We start from the raw sequence: 19545 nt of genomic DNA, 5'->3' as shown, positions 1-19545 counted from the left end.
TAAATATTTGCGAAGAATTAATTATCGCGTAATTACGCGAGAAGCACCACTCGCGAAATAAAATTACTCGTCTTTATTTTTTGTAGTGCTGAAATCAATGTAAAATCTCTAGATCAACCATCCACTCGCAAATTATTGTTGTCGCGATTTGACGTTATATAAAGAGCCATTTCGTGAAAAAAAAGTACTCGCGAAAAATAAGGAATCTACAGTATTCATGAATCTATAAGTTTACGAAGGTGCCAAATTAAGAATCGCGCTCATATCCATTGTACATAGTGTGTTCATCTTAAGTGTGAAAATGCATCATAGTATTTACAGATTTTTCACACTGAAAGAAATCATTTACAGAGATTATAATTATTTGGTAGTAAATGAACTATAAGGGATGGACCAGTTTTTAAGAAAAAGGCTAGTACTTTTTACATGAAACATGAATATTTTTAACATCTTTCTGCATAGAAAACAATTTCTGTCCTTCATTTAAATTGTTTGAGAGTCTGGAGAAGGAAGTTCCTATGCCTGGCCCCAGGAAAAGGCCCCCAGAAGTGTTAAGTGGTTCAAGTGGGCAGGCAGTACAATGCCTGATCTCAGCAGTTTTCTATGTTAATTAAGCTTTGTTCTCCAGCATGGCAGTCAAGGAGATCAGTTTAATTCCCTTCATCATGATACAGTGTTCAGAATCTCAATGCTGGTACAACAAATGTTGATTATATTTAATCATATTCAGCACAAATGTTTCATTGTGCTCCCTTAAGAAATTGACCACTTGTTCACTGACCCAAAACGCATTGGCATTCTACATGTTCAAGATTATTAAATTTGAAGTTTATTTTCTTTGATCTCCTTAATATGTTTATAAAATTTTCTTTGATCTGTATGAAAGTTTTTGTTTAAAGAAAATATGATACACAGGGATGTATTATTACTGTGATTTGTTATTTTCATTGTTTTTGAGTTTGAGTTTTTGGTCTTTTCTTTATTTTTTGGAACAGAGAAGTGTTGATTGCTTCTTGAAAGCATTTTAAGAACTGATTATTTGTTGTTGTTTTTTTTGAAATGTTAAAGTCTGTAAACAACTAAACATGCCTGTAGTCAGTAAGTGACTCAGGTTGTAGGAGATGGTTTACATCAACTCTTGCTGCTTGGGGGGTATTTTATTGTGCTGGAAATTGTTAGCAGCTGTTTACAGTATTTTGAGTGGCAGGAAATAAAAATACACTTAGTCAAATTGAAAGCTATTAAAGATTGAGGTTCTGCCATAAAACTTCAGAATAGAATAACAAAAATCTTGAAGGGATAATCCATGCAGAACACATATGTAAACAATTCACTACAGATAAATAAATATCATCCTTTGCAAGGGAAGTGCAGTAGAGAGAATCACCAAGGACAAGGAAACCCCTCTGTTCTCATTTTAACTTATGACTTGTATATCCAATTGTTCTACCTCAAGGCTTGAAAAATATCCATAGAAGATGCTAGTGGTAACCCTTCAGTAAACTATGTTACATCATACTCCAGAGGAAATTTTTTGAACAGTAAATATCTCTGTCATGAGGGAAGCTCTAAGATTATTTAATTTTAAGTCAGATTCCTAGCTGGTTTTTTTCACACAAGATGGGGGAAATCATAGTATTAAGGAATGTTTTTAAGTTTAGTGTGAATTATTGGTGTGTAAATCACACAGACTTGTCACATAGGCATATTTCATGAAGCGCGCTAGCGCTTCATGAAAAAAATGCCTATGTGACAAGTCTGTGTGATTTACACACCAATAATTCACACTAAACTTAAAAACATTCCTTGTATTTACATTTTACAAGTTTAAAAGCACCAATAATATACTCAATATTTGAATTTCTTGCTGCCCTATATCGTTACATTTTTATTTACGTCTCTGTAGCCTCATTGTGACGTCACTTTAGCATGAGTTTCACCGTGTATATTTCTACCCGTGAGTATACACAAAAATGACTTTCAAATCAATTGCACAGTTGGCTTAGTAGAAAAACATAGCAAATGTAAATATAAGTAATTGTATCTCAGATCTGTAGGGAAATAGAATTGTTATTCAAAACTGACTGTATATTAGATTGATTGATTGCTGTTTTAGAAATTGGGCTCATTGTATATTTTCAAATGTTCATACATCTCAGCTTTTAGGATAATCCATCGTTATTTTCAAACAAAAGACAAAAGATCTCTTTGTGACTACCAGAATTACTTAATAAATTTCCGATAGTAAACAAAAGTTTTAAATATGAACGTCTTGTTCTGTGACAAGTCCTCAGCAGCAGGGATGAAGAAAATATTATTTGGAGGGGGGAGGTATTTATGTTTTACAGGAAATATGTGAGAAAATACATTTTTTTTAAATCTTAGAAAAATAACTATAGATTAAAATTGCTTTGTCTCCAGGACAGGGCTAGGGCTTCCTTACAGCTCAAGTTTCTCTATGTTAGATAAGTTAGGTGACACAACTTATAAACAGTTGATGTATTATATTCATGTGACTGTTCAGGCCATTGGCCTATTGTTTGGGAATGACTACTTATATATGTGGCCACACCCCTGTTGTTGTAGGTAAAATCCCGCTACAGGAGGACACAGTTGAGAGCCTTCTGTCTACGGCCTGTCTCCTTCAGCTATCTGAGGTGGTGGAGGCCTGCTGTAGCTTCCTCATGAAGCAGCTCCATCCCTCAAACTGTATTGGGATTCGCCAATTTGCTGATGCTCAGGGATGCTCCAATTTGTACAAAGTTGCCAATACCTATCTCATGGTAAAATACATTTCTAAATCAAGTGGTTTTAAAAAATAAGCTGAATTTTGACAGTTGATTTCTTCTTTTCTTCTTTCAACTTTTTTTATTCATAGGAATTAAGTGTTTGTCAAACCTAATGCTAGCAAGGACATATAAAGCAGCAGTAAACATTAAGATTTGGCAAGACATTCATTTAATATCAATCTATATGCATTTTACAATTCATAAAAGATGTCTGTTTATCTCTTTTTTCAGGATAATTTTGTTCAAGTAATGCACAATCAGGAATTTCTTCTGTTACCTGCGGATGAAGTTTGTCGTCTGCTTGCCAGTGATGATCTTAATGTTCCAGATGAAGAAACTATATTCCAGGCCCTGATTATGTGGTCTAAACATGATCTGCTGAATAGGAAAAAATATTTATCCAAACTCCTCGCCCACATCAAGTTACCTCTAATGTCTCCACAGGTACTACTGACTTGTTGATTAACATTAAAATTATCTTGAGGGATAACTGGGGGAAAAAATAATGAATATTAATTTCATTCTTAAAGGCATTAGATTTTGGGAAGCTAAGATTTTAATAAGAAAGCTTTTCTTGGATTTTTTTTATGTTGTTGCAGTATAATCCAGAATTATATAATACTCATTCTGCAAAGATAAACTGTGTTTCAAGGAGATGCATTTATGTATATTTATCAGAAATGGACATTTACGATGTATTTTGAAGTAGATGTTTCTCTGTAGAGTAATAAAAACTAGTTTCGAAATGCCAGAAGCCATTAAAAGCAAACCTTATCTCCGTGAAGCCAGCAACATTTCATTTTTGTTATGAAACTACATCAGCAGCCATGCTATCAGGAGAGCTATAGTTCCTGATTATTTCTGTGGTTTTGTTGCAGTATATTGCTGATCATGTCGAAACTAACCCATTATTTCGAGAAGAGAAAGAATGTCAAGCCCTGATCATGGAGGCTCTAAAGTATCATCTGTTGCCAGAGAGACGGTCATCTTTTCAGAGTCCTAGAACCAAGCCCAGAAAGTCGACAGTGGGTCTCATGTATGCTGTGGGTGGGATAGATTGTAACAAAGGTACTCAATCATAGCCACAGAATAAAAAGAATAAGTGTTTAAGTGACACATTTGATTTTGTAACAATACATTTCTCTTTATGGTAGCTAAAAATATAAGAAAATTGTTTGTAGGTGCCACTACTATTGAAAAATATGACCTGCGTGCTAACTCTTGGACCCAAGTTGCCAACATGAGTGGGAGGCGACTTCAGTTTGGTGTTGCAGTAATTGAAGACAAATTGTACATAGTGGGAGGGAGAGATGGACTTAAAACATTAAATACAGTAGAGTGCTTTGACCCAAAGAAGAAATCCTGGAATCTTATGCCTCCTATGTCTACACACAGACATGGACTGGGGGTGGGGGTATTGGAGGGACCAATGTATGCTGTTGGAGGACATGATGGGTGGTCCTACCTGAACACTGTTGAACGATGGGACCCTCAGGCTAGGCAGTGGAGCTTTGTAGCCCCTATGTCAACCTCAAGGAGCACAGTAGGAGTGGCAGTATTGATCGGAAAGTATGTGGACAGATTGCATTGCATTTTTTGTTGTTGATGCCTGTATGGCAGACACAGAGAGATCATTTAATCTGGAATCTGTTTGTGTTTATGTCTGGAGTCACATTTTCTGACAAGACCAGAACCTTCTTATTTAAAACTTCATGAAAATTTAAATCGAAATAAGATACAAGCATCAGTCTGTATTGTATCATGATAGTAATATGATCATTAAAGTACTGTAATTATATTCTTTGATTTTATAATTCATGTTTATAGGCCTCATCTGAATGTTGTATTTCTGTAATTCAGTCAGACCTTATATTTATAGATTGTATGCAGTCGGTGGTCGAGATGGCAGCTCTTGTTTGAAGACAGTGGAGTGTTTTGATCCACACACAAACAAGTGGTTACACTGCAGTCCTATGTCTAAGAGGCGTGGTGGAGTGGGGGTGTCCACGTGTAATGGTTTTCTGTATGCTGTGGGGGGTCATGAGGCCCCAGCCTCAAATCCCTCATGCTGCAGATTTGACTGTGCTGAAAGGTAAGTTGAAAACCACTCTGTGACCTTATTTCAAATTGAAACATTGACTATCAATTTTATCAAGTGGTTTATAAGCATTCTAATATTGTTAAGGCCAAAAAAATTAAACAATTGTTTCTCAGGCACCGCCGCATCAGGTCAAAAACGGCCGCATTGATCAATTTTATTGACATTGTGAAAAGGGAAATAATTCAATTTTATAATTTTCCAAGTTGGAAAAGAAAATTGAGTTATTTCCCTTTTCATAACAATGATAGATAGACGTTTTTCTTAGATAAACAATATTCTTCTAGTCTATACAGTCCTTTATTAATTAACTTTTAAAGAAATGTTTAGAATAACATAATTTAAAGTTGAGTACATTATAATTGGTATATTAAGATAATAAAAAAGTGAGAATCAGTTAATATCATCAAGTTGTTGAACGACTGAAATGAAAAAAAGATACCCGTTAAAAAAAAAAAACAAACAAACCTGCCTGCCGCATTGAATTTTCAAATTTTTGGCCTGAGAAACTATTTATTAATTTTTTATGGCCTAACTTGTTAGATATGACCCTAAGACTGACCAGTGGACCATGATAGCCAACATCAGCTCCCCTCGTGATGCAGTTGGGGTGTGTATTCTGGGGGACAGGGTGTTTGCTGTTGGGGGATACGATGGTCAGCATTACCTTCAGGATGTGGAGTCTTATGACCCTGTCACAAATGAGTGGTCCAAGGTTAGTCATACTGGAAAAATTATTAAGTTATTGTAGATGTTTCAGCCCCGTTATTTCAACATTAAATAGTATATAGATAAGCTGTTTCTTATTCAATATCCCCAGTAATCTCTTGACTACTGATTAACACTGTGTGGTGAAAAATACATGTTTAATCAGAAAGTTGTAATCTTAACTATTTATGAGAGGCATGTAATAGGAGTTATTTTGCATATTACCAGAATATGATTCTTTTTAGTGAAATTGAAAAATCAAATGAGATTCAAGCTTTAAATAAGATGTACATGTACGTTACAGATGGCAGCCCTTTGTACTGGCCGAGCAGGTGCCTGTGTTGTCCATGTCCCTAACAGTTGACATAAGAGGAAGTGGTCACTCTCTTCTCTACGGAAGTGGCCATCTGGATTCTTTCGCCGCAAAAACAAAAATCAGGACCGACATATGATTGTGTGACCTAATCAGGACAGATGTATGATTGTGTGACCAATTTAGAAGAACCAATCATCGTTTTGACACACATGCGGCCATTCACATATCAGCATGGTGCTCATAGTTTGGCCAGAATTGGCCAAGAACAGCCATTGAATTCAATGCAACATAAACGTTGATGATGCAACAAATCACCGTCTCTTTACAACCTGTGATAATCACTTTAAAAAAAAAACCAAAAAACTTTTATACCAAATATCCAACATAATAGAAATATAAACTATGCTTTATTTTAAGAGAAATATTAATTTAAAAAAATTCATGTATAAATTTTGAACTCACTTTTACATTAATGATAGTCATTGAAGTATGTGAATCTGAGACTTGTAGCCAGTTTGTAGTACTGTAGTGCCTATTCATGTGTCAGATCTGTCTCTATATGCTTAGTTCTGTGCTCTTGAATTAACTGCTTTTTGATTGGTAGTTTGTTAGATTTGTTAGATTTTTTGGGTGTATATATATGTGAAAGTTTTGTTGTATGATGATTTTTTTTTATTACTGTCTGTAATATCTTTTTGATAGTTTGTGCAATAACCTTCCTGTAACCCCCCACTCTCCACTGCTAGCCTCATTGTTTGGTTGTCTAAAACTTAAAATGATAGTTTCATTTGGAAAAGAAACAAAGCCTCTAATGATTGGTTGTAAGGTGTACATCTCTGAGTAAAACACTTTCTGATTGGTTGTAAAGTATTTAACCATGTACAAACAATACTCCTCCAATAACTATATAACCCCCTGCTTCAGTAGATATACTGCTAAGATCTGAGAAATCAGTCATGTAAAGTAAGCATTATCTGATAGATATTAGGCAGAGGGCATTACAGGTGTGACTTTTTCTTTAATGTATGCCAGATTTAGTTTACCTGATTTTTTTGTACAGGGTATACATGCATGTCAGAATACTAAACTGCTTTTGCAACTTTTTATATTTTGCCTGATTGCTTGCCCTTCATTTTCACTTGGGAAAAAAGTTGCAATTGGGTGTATACTGACCACTCTCTTCATTTGATAAGATGCACATTATTAATCAATCATACTGGACCAATTTATAACATATACATATAATTCATTTGGCATTTTTTTTAACCATTTTATCTAATATTGCTCACAGCATACCAAATCATATTAACATCGAAAACTTGTCTTCCCTTGTAATCAACATATTACAGTTCATGTGAAATGCTAGTCATTGTAAATTTTACGCAGATATAGTACATGTATATACTTTTGGATTGTTAAATGCATGTAAGTACAAGTTTGCATTTTAAAGTAGGATCAAGATATTATGTATTGGCTTATTGCTACTATTTTAGTGCTTAATGGTTTTCTTATGATATTTTAAGTTGGTTATTTGTAGAGAAATGTTTGTTGCATTTGAAACAATCTTCGGTGTATTATGTAAATATTCTGATTCATAACTGTTTTTTTATCGGGTCTTTTTGTAAACACACTCTGAACAAAGTAAAACGAAGAAATTTGTCAAATGTTTTTTATTCTTGGCAACCAAACGAAGTACAACCATATCTACAACCATAGATATGGTTGAAATAAAAAAGAATATAGGAAACAAAATCATATTTTAAAATGCCTGGAATAAAATAATCACAATTGATATCACAGATTCACATTATTGTGCTGAGATCTCTATCAAGTGGACGGATCATACATAATCTCCACCAATATCAGTTAAATTTCACAGAAAACTCAAAATATAAAATAATATACTGAATATGAAATGCTTTAAAGGTCGCATTTCTTCATACAAAAATACGTAAATGTCTTGTCCTTTCATGATGAGAACTTGGTAACAAGTGTCCTATGTCAGCTGTTATTTGCCTTCACTCAGTAAATGTTTTTTTTTTGTGTCCTTATTGGGTTAGTTTCCTGTCAGGTGACTCTGAATTTCCACGGCTCGCTTGTAGTCCTGAATGGCTTCGTCTCGTTTTCCTAGTTTGCCTAAGACATCTGCTCTTCTCTTCAGCACCAGTGGGTCGTCCGGTTTCAGAGAAAGAGCTGAAAGCGATCACAATTCATTTATTACTTTAACGATGGCACATTCCAATTTAATGATAATTTAAGAAAATAAGAACCAAGGCGAAGTGTTCTTTTCAGTGTGACATGCTAGTAAATTCAATATTAGTCCAGGGATAATGTCTACCTTTAGAGTAATCCTTCTCTGCCTGATCAAACTGCTCCAGTGAAGAGTACAGGTTCCCTCTGTTGAAGTACATGTGAGCTGTATGTGGACTGAGTTTAATGGCTGCCTTAAAGTCTGCTAGGGCACCCTGGGAATCTCGCATCATCACCTGATATATCACAGCAGTTTAATTAAATAATTCACGTTCTGAATTTACTTCTTACCATTTTCACTAAGGATTACAAGTAGAGATTGACAATATCAAAGAAAGCATGTTTAAGATTGTTTGACCTGCAGCATTTACAAAACACATCACTCATTTGATCAGGGAATCTAAACAAAAGTAAAGATGACCTACTTTTGTGATGGCTCTGTTCAGGAGAGCAGACTCGTCGGATGGATTGTGTTCTACTGCACTGTTATAGTAGTTCAGAGCCTGAAATAAAGAGGGGTCAGAATATAAGCTGCTAGCAATATCCTAAAAATTTTCTTAGTCTTTTACAGTTGAATTTTTGAAATTTTAGGTTCAAATGCATTTGCGACTAAAATTTAAATGCAGTTTAAAACATGTTTTCATGTCTGTTTATAATGGAAAAATGTGATTTTCTTCAATTATCACTCTTACCTGCTTGAAGTGCCTGGTGTGGAAGTAGACATTAGCAGCATTAAAGTAAGCCAACGAATATGTAGGGTCCATTCTGATAGCACTCTGGTAGTCCTTCATTGCATTAACCCGATCCTTCATGAACTGTTATAACACAACAAAAATACAATATCTGGTGGATCCATATCATTTTGTCATATATTTAGTGTCTATTACAGCTTTAAGAATAAAACAAACAGCAGTGACAATTGCCCTACTTAGTCCGCTTTGAAGTAAACTATAAATACCATTCAATCCACAGCCCCTTGGACAATGTTAACAATATATCTGTGTGTTTTACCTGGTTGATGACCCCTCTATTAGTCAGCAGCTCTGCAGTTGGAGCTACTCTAATGGACTCGCAGATGTCCTGGAAGGCGGCAAACGTATTGCTCATCTGAAGGTTCACTATGGATCTACCTTCCAGGGCTGGCTTAAATCCTGTAGTTAAATTCAGAGCAAAACTTTTATTTGTTTGTGAGTCCTTTCTTATTACTGTGTTTTACATACAAAAAGATAGTATAGAGATAGTTGCACAAAAAAAGATCTAATGTTAATTACTTCCAAACCATATACATGTATATCTAACAGGCAAGTATACAAAATTATTGCCTCATTGTCACATAAACAGTGTTTATTCAGTTTGTTGTTTATAAAAGATACTCACTAGGATTGATCTCAATTGCTGCTGTGAACTGTCTCCAAGCATGCATGAATTTGCCCGACACTTGTAAAGTGTACGCCAAATTAACTCGGGCTGGAAGGTGTAGTGGGTTCTGCATCAGAACTCGCTCATAATCCCGCCTGCAAAAGCAGAATATTTTACATTTATCTGTTATAAAATGTATGCCACAAATTAAAGGAAGGAAAACTGAATAAAAGTGATACCTTGCATAAATAACTCCTCTGGGTGAACCATAATCCATGTACACATTGCCACGAGCAATGATACCTTCCACAAAGAATGGGTTCCTCTCTAGACAGGAAGTAAACACTCCCACGGCCTCCTTCAGACGATCCATCCTAACAAAATACAAAACAGTGTTTATAAATTAAAATAATTTAAAAAACTTCTATGAAATGCAATCTCCATGGAGACTTGACTTGGTAACTCACTTGTGATAACAAAGACCCAATGTGTGTAGAATTCTGTAGTTTTGTGGGTCTAGTTTGGCAGCCATTTTGAAGTCATACAAGGCATTGGTGTAATCTTTCTGTGAGAAGTACAGCAATCCTCTGTTGATCAAGACCTGCAAATGAAACACAACAATACACTAGAATTCTTATCTAAATTGAGGATTCTTCTATCAGACAAACAAACACTATTCTATCATCTTTTTCCAAACACAAAAGATTATATACAGTCAAATCTAGTTATCACGAACTCCATGGGGCCGAGAAAAAAACTTTAAAATATCTGTGGACTCGAGATATCAAGGGTAAAATACTAGAGGAATATGTGGTTGGGACTTCCAGCTCACTTTGACATATCCATTGTATTCCAAATATTGGTGTTTGAGATATCAAAGTTCAACTGTACAAGTATATTTATCAATTCTGTGTAAAGCAAATAAAACATTTAGAACACAACATCAGAGATGAGTGCTTTACATACCTTTGTCTTCAGTCTGTCATCATCTCCAAGAAGGAGGACAATACCATAATCTTTCAGAGACTGTAAAATAAAATCCAGGTCCTTGCATTCACGTATAAACAAGCACCAAAAGTTAAACACTTTGACATGTAAAGACCTATGGAAATCCATTGTCTTTTACCACGCATCTGAATATAATATTCAGTGATAAAAGAAAATAAAGTTAAGAGATGGCTACCTCAAACATACAGCATACCTTGTGATAATTCTTTTTCTCCTGATAGCAGACAGCTCGGTTGAAAAATGCAAGGTCACATGTACTGTCAATTCCAATAGCAATGTCAAGGTCACGGATGGCAAGGTCATATGCCTTGATGTGATACTTGAGTGCCCCTCTGTCAATAACATTCAGTAAGTAAAATATAATTAATGGTAGTTATCAGTAACAGAAAGATTTCACTGCATGAAATCGGTGCATTTCTTTCACTACATCCTTACAATATCAAGGTTTTGTGATTTCGGAACTCCACACAAACCCTTGACATAAGTCCTTATTTAAAAGTTGGGCTTGCAGTTACACATAACGTAATGGGTAATTATATAAACTAAACATTAAATGAGAATATATATTTTTAAATCCGTCGTTATCAAATTGCCCAACTCCAGAGTATATCTTTTGTGATTGTAAGATGTTCAAAAAATTAATCCCTGATGTTTTATTTAAAGTAACTATTCACAAATCCTACAATACTGACATTTTCCATTTTAAAGACGAGTCATATTTGCTTACAAAATTTACCTACAATAAAAGCTGTTTTTCTGATTGGTTCCAGTCCTAGACCAGGAACAAATGAAATTATAGCTGTCTAGCCCAACTTTTAAATAAGGACCTATGTCAAGGGTTTGTGTGGATCGAGTTCCGAAATCACAAAATCTTGACATTGTGAGGATTCTTTCACTAAGGATTGTGTTTGATATGTAAAGTACCAGTACATGAACGAGTAGTCTCATACACAGAGACTGCTTCAGCTACTGGTACAAGTAGTCACATACAATGAGTCTTATTAAATTACTTGAACAAAAACTCTTAAGTATTTTTTACTGGTGTGAAGAAATCAGACTCATTGCTTCATCTCTATAAAAAATTCTTGAGAGTGAATTACCTGTTTAATTAGGTATGTACACTGAGTTAATTGAAATACCTGTAACAAGAAGTCATATTCCCTGTGAAACTGACAGAGATTCCTGTAAAAGTAGACTTGACTGAGTTAACTTACCTGTACAAGTAGGATCGCACACTTCGTGGCTGGAGCTTTGCTGCCTCATTACAGTTCAGAATAGCTTTAGTGTAATTTTTCTTCATTCCATAATAACATGCTCTGCTAAGGTATGCCTAAAGCACAATAAATACCAACATTATTCACAAACTCCTCTACAAATTTGAATGTACACTGGAGGGACAACTCAGTAGTTTTGATTTACCTGGAATATTCTGGGGTTGATAGCCAGAGCTCGATTGAAATCTTGGATCCCCTCCCGACTCAAACCTCGACTGCTCAGCTTCATCTTAGCTACACCTCTCTGGTACAGAGCCTGAAAAATACATAGGAAATTTTAAAACTATCCATGGGAGTAAATTTTTAACAGATATTATGTATATATGCATGATTTTTAATCAGATTTTAAAATTCTTCTGCACACTGCCTGGGAACAGGGATCTGTTTTGTTTCTCTTTGAGTTTAATTTTCTATCAATATGTCTGACCTGAGCGTAGTTGGGGTTTATGTCTAACCTGAGCGTAGTTGGGGTTTATGTCTGACCTGAGCGTAGTTGGGGTTTATGTCTGACCTGAGCGTAGTTGGGGTTTATGTCTGACCTGAGCATAGTTGGGATTTATGTCTGACCTGAATCTAGTAGTTGGGATTTATGTCTGACCTGAGCGTAGTTGGGATTTATGTCTGACCTGAGTGTAGTTGGGATTTATGTCTGACCTTAGCTTAGTTGGGATTTATGTCTGACCTGAGCGTAGTTGGGATTTATCTTGACAGCTGAAGTGAAGGCGTCCTTAGCTTCATGGTAACTCTTCAGTTCGATGTGACACATGCCGATCAGGAAATGACATTCGGAGGCTTCAACAGGCCAAGGTTCGCGTCGCCATGGTTTCTACAGTATTAAGATTATTCTGGTTACCTTTATTTATATTTCATGTATACATACATTGAAATTAGCATACAGTTTGATTGTCATACATTTATTATCCATGTGATTTTTGACAGCTAAACTTAAGCACATTTAATACATGATCTCTCTCTCTCTCTCATTGTACAATTCGTAGAGATTATATGCTTTTCTTCACATAGGGCTGTAACTCAAATAACTGTTGGAAATACAATGGATGCGTCATTTGCTCTCTACAGACCATAGAATCTCTGGGACAATTGACAATAGATCTCTCTTTCTTTCTCTCTCTCTTTTACCTACATTTTTGTATAACGGTTATAACTGTTTAAAAAAATCTAGTCCAAAAATATTATTGAATAAAACACAGCATAATATATTACAGCATGTAAAACCTTTACAATTAACATTGTTTAGTTTTAGTAATATAAATATTAGTGTTGTCAATGAGTTTTGATAAAAATCACTTGCAGACAAAGGTGTTCATTAATTTTAATGTGAAAGATAAAGATCTGCCTCTGGATTTTCTACTGCAGTCAAGTTAATTAATCATAGGGGACTCATTGCAGCTTTCACAGTTTACAATACAAGACTGAATGGGCAAAGAGAGATAACTGATGAAAATGTTTACATATAAACTAGGAATCTACCCCCACTCTAGCCCCCAACAGGATGAGATCCAGAAAAAAAAAATTGTTATCAAAAAATGCATTACTGCCATTCAACCAACATACCAAATTTGAACTTCATAGGACAACTGGAAAAAAGTTATTAGATAAAAAAGAAAAAAAAATTGTGGACAGATAAATGAGAGAGTGATTACTGCCCTGTGAATCCTTCTGAGGCCGACCCTAATTATTGTTTAAGAAATACAAGCCAATTTTGCAGGATTAAACAAAATGCCACATTGGAAATTGTCCGCTTTGATTCTTCAAGCATAATTTTTTAACAAAAAATAAATTGAGAGTGCCCAAGAGACAATCAAAGAACAAAATAAGTTTGAATTTCATAACTTGTGTTCTCTATTTTGGACTTTGATCTATTATCATGGTTTTACTATTTGTAACAAAAATAAAAGAAAGTGACATAATTAGTTGTGTGTTTTGTATTATTTTATATGCAAATAAGACTGATATTACATATACTCGTAATTACTGAAAGAACTCTATAAGAGATATGTAAATACAGTAAAATTTGTTTCTCAAAAATAGATATACATGTATGCCATGACCAATAGTTATTTAAGAAAAGCCATCCAAGTAACCCAGGGTACTCAATGGGGAAAATAAGCAGTGATTAAAAATCTTCTGATTTGACAACACTAATAAATATATGCTTGTTTGAGAAATCTTAGTGCCAACTTTGGCAAAGATGAAATGTATACATTCAGTATTGTACTTTAAATAATGAGGCATGCCCAACATGCATAAAAAGCTGCAGATTTCATGCAATTGCACAACACATGGTAAACATTGTTACACCATCAATCACTTTACCAAGTTGTGCCATTTAAGTTTCAATGCAACACACTTTGTCACACAAAAAAACATCAGACTGAAACTTGTATAATGGCCCATAAGTATTAAAATTCAACACCTCAATCATTTTCATCATTAAAATAGATAAAATTAAATGGAATTTCAGAAAATAAAATTGACTTTTGAACAAAACTTGAAATCCCAGATAGAATGTTACAGCATGCTGAAATTTCTTAATAATGAGTTATGAGCAAGATATATTCATGGTAAAAAAAAAAGTTAAGAAAACAAATTCAGCTTTTTGCTAGCAGCTCCTTCTGGTATATGGTCTTTAACAAAATTAAATTTTTTATTTCCAAAATAAATGTAGATGGAAACAAATACATCTATACCATATGTTTAATAGCAGAAGACTTGTATACATCCACCAGTAGATTATTAATTTTTAAGCATTAGTGTCATTCAATTTGATGTTTGAATTAGATAGAAAAGGTGAACAAATAGAAGTTTTTAAGATAAAATTTCTCTCATTACTAGCAGATTAATTAGAGCCCTGACTAACTGACCGTTTTCATCCTACACCTTTAAATGCTTGTAGAAGTGAAGAATACATTATATATTAAACTCTTAGTACTTGTTAGCATAAATGTTCAATACATCATATCAGACAGGAGATACTGACAACTAGACTACATGTGTACATAGATGTATGGTTACATACAATATTGCATCATAATATAAATGAAAGCAATGATACATTTAGCTGTAATTAAACTACAGACTTGACCAAAAGTTCCCACAAGATACCACTGTGGTACATGATTTTGTCTTACCCCATAGCTATCTTGCTAATTAAGAGAAATATTTACATGGTTACAGAAAACATCAAATCAAAAACACTTGTTACCATGACTTCCCTTGTTATTATTTCCAGTAACTTTCATTCATTGAGCTTTATGTTAATAATATTAATTGTTTAATTTACCCAAAAGGTTATGAATTTTACCATACCCAACACAAACACACAAAATTTGAATTAAAATTAATAAACATAAATTAATCACCAATGGTAATATTATTTCTTTAAAACTGGATAATGGTAAGAGCTAATAAAATATTCTGAACACTTACATAGAGTTGTAAGGCTCTGTCGAAGCTGGTGATGGCATCTTGGAACACTTTGGCCTGCATCTGTGTCTTACCCAGGAGCATGAACAGCGGGGGCACAGGTTTCACTTTTGTGGCTGCAGTCAGTGCTTCTATAGCCTGTAAAACAAAAATGAGGGGTGCTTAGTCTTTCTCTGTTTATAACTACATTGTGGTTAAATACAATGCAGTATGTTGTATACAGTGCATTTCTGTTGCTCTCCAATGCATTCCAATTGTAAGATCTTGAATGCTGTAAATCAGCTATTATTTATGACAACTTTTATTTGTGATTTGTCAATTTGAAATGCATATTATTTTTTGTGACTTAGAAAAATTCAACAAAAATGCACAATTAAATTAGCAGCAAGAAATGTTGAAAGTAAAATATTGTAAAACTTGCTGCTATTTCTCATCTTCAAATAAAAGTTGGTTCATACCAGTATGTAAGTTTTATTAAGTAATTGCAGAAGGGAATGTGCCCAATATTAAAAAAACAAGAGGCCCATGGGCCACAACACTCACCTGAGTAACTTTGGCCTTGCTATTTTTCACCTGATTTTCCCCCTTGTAGTACTTATTGTGGCCCCGCCCTACCCCCAGGGATCATTATTTGAACAATTTAGAATCTACACTACCCCAGAATACTTCCACATAAGTTTCAGCTTTTCTGGCCCAGTGGTTCTAGAGAAAAAGACTTTTAAAGACTTTTACTACATATTTCAATATAAAACTTGGATTCCCTATTGTGGCCCCACCCTACCCCCGGGGGTCATGATTTAAACAATTTAGAATCTACACTATCCCAGGATGCTTCCAAATAAGTTTCAGCTTTTCTGGGCCAGTGGTTCTAGAGAAGAAGATTTTTTTATGACCCCACCCAATTTTTGTCTTTTCTTGATAATCTCCCCTTTGAAGGGGCTTGGCCCTTCATTTTGAAAATTTAAACTCCCCTTCATCCAAGGATGCTTTGTACCAAGTTTGGTTAAAATTGGCCCAGTGGTTCTTGAGAAGAAGTTGAAAATGTGAAAAGTTTACCGACAGACGGAAGGACGGACGGACAATGGGTGATCAGAAAAGCTCACTTGAGCTTTCAGCTCAGGTAGAGCTAAAAAGCTTTACTTGACTTATACAATTGAAAATTCTTCCCCTGATATTTCTGAATGTTTCAATGTTGCTTTCTGGACTACATTCTCACCTTGTCATAATTCTTGAGGAAGGATTGGACCACAGCTTGTTGTGTTGGCATCTCTCCCAGTGATGCATTAGAGCTAATCTCTGATGCATGTCTGTATAATAAACAAACAGTAAATCTTATTACAGATACACTGTAATGCCATATCATAAGCTTTTATCTAGAATGCAACAGACATGCACACTCTGCCATCTCAAAGCAAGACATATGAGCAGGCAACAAACCTCAAAACACATTAAAAAACTCTCAATTTCCTGTTATACATGATTAAGAATGAAGTAAACAAAAAACAAAAACATAAACAAAACAAAAAAACAACATGAGATTTATTTGCTAAATATGAGTTGAAAAGGGTCAGCATATCTGAGAATCTGGAATATTTGAAAAAGTGTTGACAAAGAAATGAAAGCTAGAAAATTCTCAAGAGTCATTTCTTAAAAAAATCTTTACCGATTTCATATATTTACATGGCATTTTGTTTCTGACTGGGATTTTTTTCTGTGAGTGTAAAAATCAAGACAGAAACTCTTTATTTATTTTTATCTTGTGTAACCTAGTAACATTGACCTTTATATCGATCTTAATAACCTCCTATTTAAGAGCTTCAATTTATCACGACATCATAAACACATACATGTAATGGCAACATTCATCAACCTATCAATCAAATCATTTTCTTTAAAGAATTCAACTTTTTTATTTGTTATGTCTTACTTCTGTTACATTGATACATAATGTACATTAAAATAACTGCTATAAAATTGTTAATATGCTGTATTTCATATACTGCACAAAATATTGGGAAAATCCCAGTCGACTACCATAAATGCTGATAAAGGTTGTGAGTTACAATACCGTACCAAGGTTATGAAACCCAAAATGGTAAACAGTGCAAGTCTGATAGCATTGTAGCATATGAAATATAAAAACCTCAAACTCAGGGTTTTGGCAGATCACACAAGTGTACTGTTAGTACATGTTACATATCAATGTAAAACATTCTTATTATTCTTGAAGATGTTTAAACCATGCACTCATAATGAGAAAAAAAATGGAGAAAGACAATATTCCAGCAGTGAAACAACAAACAATGTTTTATAAATAACTGCAATCAAATATGGAAATTAGTATGTCTTTTAAATATGTTTTAATATAAAAAGAGAATAAATTCATGAGAGAAAAAGGTCAATTTGTGTTATTCTTGAAACAGTAATATAGTCATATCATAAGGTAATAAAAAAAATTACATTGAAACTTTTCAGAATACCTTGACCACCTTTAGCATAGCAAGCTGTGACATTAATATTTACTATCCCTTGTATAATTCATTTAACCCCAAAATATAGAATGCTTCAAGCTTGAGCTGAAGAGAAACAGAAGTGACATGGGTATAGTGAAATATAACATGTGCTCCCATACCGTGCCTTCTCTTTTTCGGTTTCTCTGCCTACTTCAAACATCCTGATCAAAATAGTCACATATAGTCACTATACTGAAGCTAGATGTCAGTATAATTCAAATGTTTCATGTACTATATACTTGAAACATAAAGTAAATGAGAAAAATAAACATACCATTTAAAATATACATACACCCATAGTCTCTCTATCAAATTAAACCTATATAAACTTTTGTACCAAAACAAACTTTCATTTTTTGGAAATGTTTCGTTTTATTTTAGACCATGTTTTTGCTGGAAAATTAGGGAAAATATTAAGAAGTTTATTCTTCAACAGAGCCCTTGACAAACATTGTTTTCTTACCTGACACAGAAGGCTGCTAACTCTAAGTTCCCAAGCTCTAGTACAAGCTGACCCTGAAATAAGGAGGAATCGGACATAACATATGCTCTATAATAAATAAATTAAAAAAATGTCAAATCGTAGAAAGTGAGTAACGATTTACCCTGTACATATAGTAATGATGAACATCTGGACGGAGATGAATGGCTCTGGTGAAGTCCTTCAAAGCAGCCTTTAACTGGAAAATTAAAATCTTTGTGAAATGAAAATCATTTATTTTTTTTTATTCTGACTGTCATATACATGTACCTCATCTCAAATCTTTTTACATTGATGACATATTTACGTACATCATGGATCTTGTGGTACGCCTCCCCTCGGCAAACATATGCCCTCACATACGTGGGATCCACCTTGATACCAGCAGTAAACTTCTTTATGGCTCTAAATTTAACATCAAAAGTAAAAATTATACAGTAATATAATATTTACCAGTGCATGTCGTAATATACTATTTACCAGTGCATGTCATATTATCTATTTTTCATATTCTTCTGACCTATCGTATAAGGTGGACAATTTAAATTTGATGTATTTTCTACACACATTTAACTTATATATGGTACAAGTATTCACTTCAGCAGTCTAACCTGTGATAATTCTCATAATGGTTCATGTAAATAAGTCCTAGGTTCACATGAGCACATGCAATGTCTTTGTTAAGTTTAAGCACACTCTCAAAATCTGGGATGGCATCTTCAAATCTGAAAGTAAAAAAAGGAAAATGGAAACAAGAAAATACATGTACCCTGGTATGTAGTTTCCCCAAATATAGGAAAGGAGAGGAGGCTTAAATTCTTGGGATAAAATTTCTTAGTTTGATTGCTTGCTGACAGGAACATGTCTGAAATAAATGTCCAGATGTCCTGATTACAATGGAGTCCCACTTGCTAGAGGTCCACAGTCCATAATCTACAGCATCCACAGTATTTACAGACCTCAGGAATCTAATGAATGTTTGACAGGAAGTGGTGAGATATCTTACCTGTTCATGGCGTTATATAGAATGCCTCGGTGTAGGTAAGACATGACATTATCGTCTGTGTCATTAATGAGGAGAGAGACACTGTAGTCGTGCAGAGCCTGCTTAGGATGCGCCCTGTCCAAAAATAAACTCAGCTATTGTCTCAAGTTCATAATCACACTTATCAATACATCAACATCTTATTTTTTTATAGATAGATAATTTAGCTCTACAAAAAGTAAATGGGATGAAGAGAATAAAAGCATATTTAAAGATATCTTTGCAATGAGTATATCCTACGAGTGTATAATTTAATG

General features: G+C 34.3%; 2 protein-coding genes across 6 annotated transcripts in view; one reads left to right on the top strand and one right to left on the bottom strand.

Moving 5' to 3' along the window:
- LOC133173255 (kelch-like protein 5) overlaps positions 1-7575 on the top strand; it is a 21222-nt gene extending 13647 nt beyond the window's left edge. For all 5 annotated transcript variants that reach the window (XM_061308238.1, XM_061308235.1, XM_061308239.1 and 2 more), the window contains exons 3-9: positions 2587-2783; positions 3021-3233; positions 3668-3857; positions 3971-4358; positions 4669-4881; positions 5431-5602; positions 5900-7575. In XM_061308238.1, the coding sequence (XP_061164222.1) occupies positions 2587-2783; positions 3021-3233; positions 3668-3857; positions 3971-4358; positions 4669-4881; positions 5431-5602; positions 5900-5959 (1433 nt within the window). In that variant the 3' untranslated portion in view covers positions 5960-7575. The remainder of the gene's footprint in view (positions 1-2586; positions 2784-3020; positions 3234-3667; positions 3858-3970; positions 4359-4668; positions 4882-5430; positions 5603-5899) is intronic.
- The window catches only part of LOC133173256 (uncharacterized), a 27799-nt gene continuing 15829 nt past the window's right edge, over positions 7576-19545 (bottom strand). Inside the window, exons 34-55 of the mRNA XM_061308241.1 lie at positions 19250-19363; positions 18855-18968; positions 18555-18648; positions 18368-18442; positions 18226-18278; positions 17882-17923; positions 16466-16556; positions 15253-15387; positions 14955-14969; positions 12485-12628; positions 11948-12058; positions 11743-11858; positions 10722-10860; positions 10487-10546; positions 9988-10121; positions 9760-9894; positions 9539-9675; positions 9173-9312; positions 8854-8976; positions 8587-8664; positions 8250-8397; positions 7576-8104 (exon numbers count right to left, since the gene is read on the bottom strand). Coding sequence (XP_061164225.1) covers positions 7968-8104; positions 8250-8397; positions 8587-8664; positions 8854-8976; positions 9173-9312; positions 9539-9675; positions 9760-9894; positions 9988-10121; positions 10487-10546; positions 10722-10860; positions 11743-11858; positions 11948-12058; positions 12485-12628; positions 14955-14969; positions 15253-15387; positions 16466-16556; positions 17882-17923; positions 18226-18278; positions 18368-18442; positions 18555-18648; positions 18855-18968; positions 19250-19363 — 2335 coding nt within the window. The 3' untranslated portion in view covers positions 7576-7967. The remainder of the gene's footprint in view (positions 8105-8249; positions 8398-8586; positions 8665-8853; positions 8977-9172; positions 9313-9538; positions 9676-9759; positions 9895-9987; positions 10122-10486; positions 10547-10721; positions 10861-11742; positions 11859-11947; positions 12059-12484; positions 12629-14954; positions 14970-15252; positions 15388-16465; positions 16557-17881; positions 17924-18225; positions 18279-18367; positions 18443-18554; positions 18649-18854; positions 18969-19249; positions 19364-19545) is intronic.

This window comes from Saccostrea echinata, unplaced genomic scaffold (genome assembly GCF_033153115.1).
Source record: "Saccostrea echinata isolate AGI-Se365-2 ecotype Australia unplaced genomic scaffold, CSIRO_AGI_Sech_v1 ptg000056l, whole genome shotgun sequence".
Classification (NCBI taxonomy): Eukaryota; Metazoa; Mollusca; class Bivalvia; order Ostreida; family Ostreidae; genus Saccostrea; species Saccostrea echinata.
This window is presented reverse-complemented; position numbering and strand designations above follow the sequence as displayed.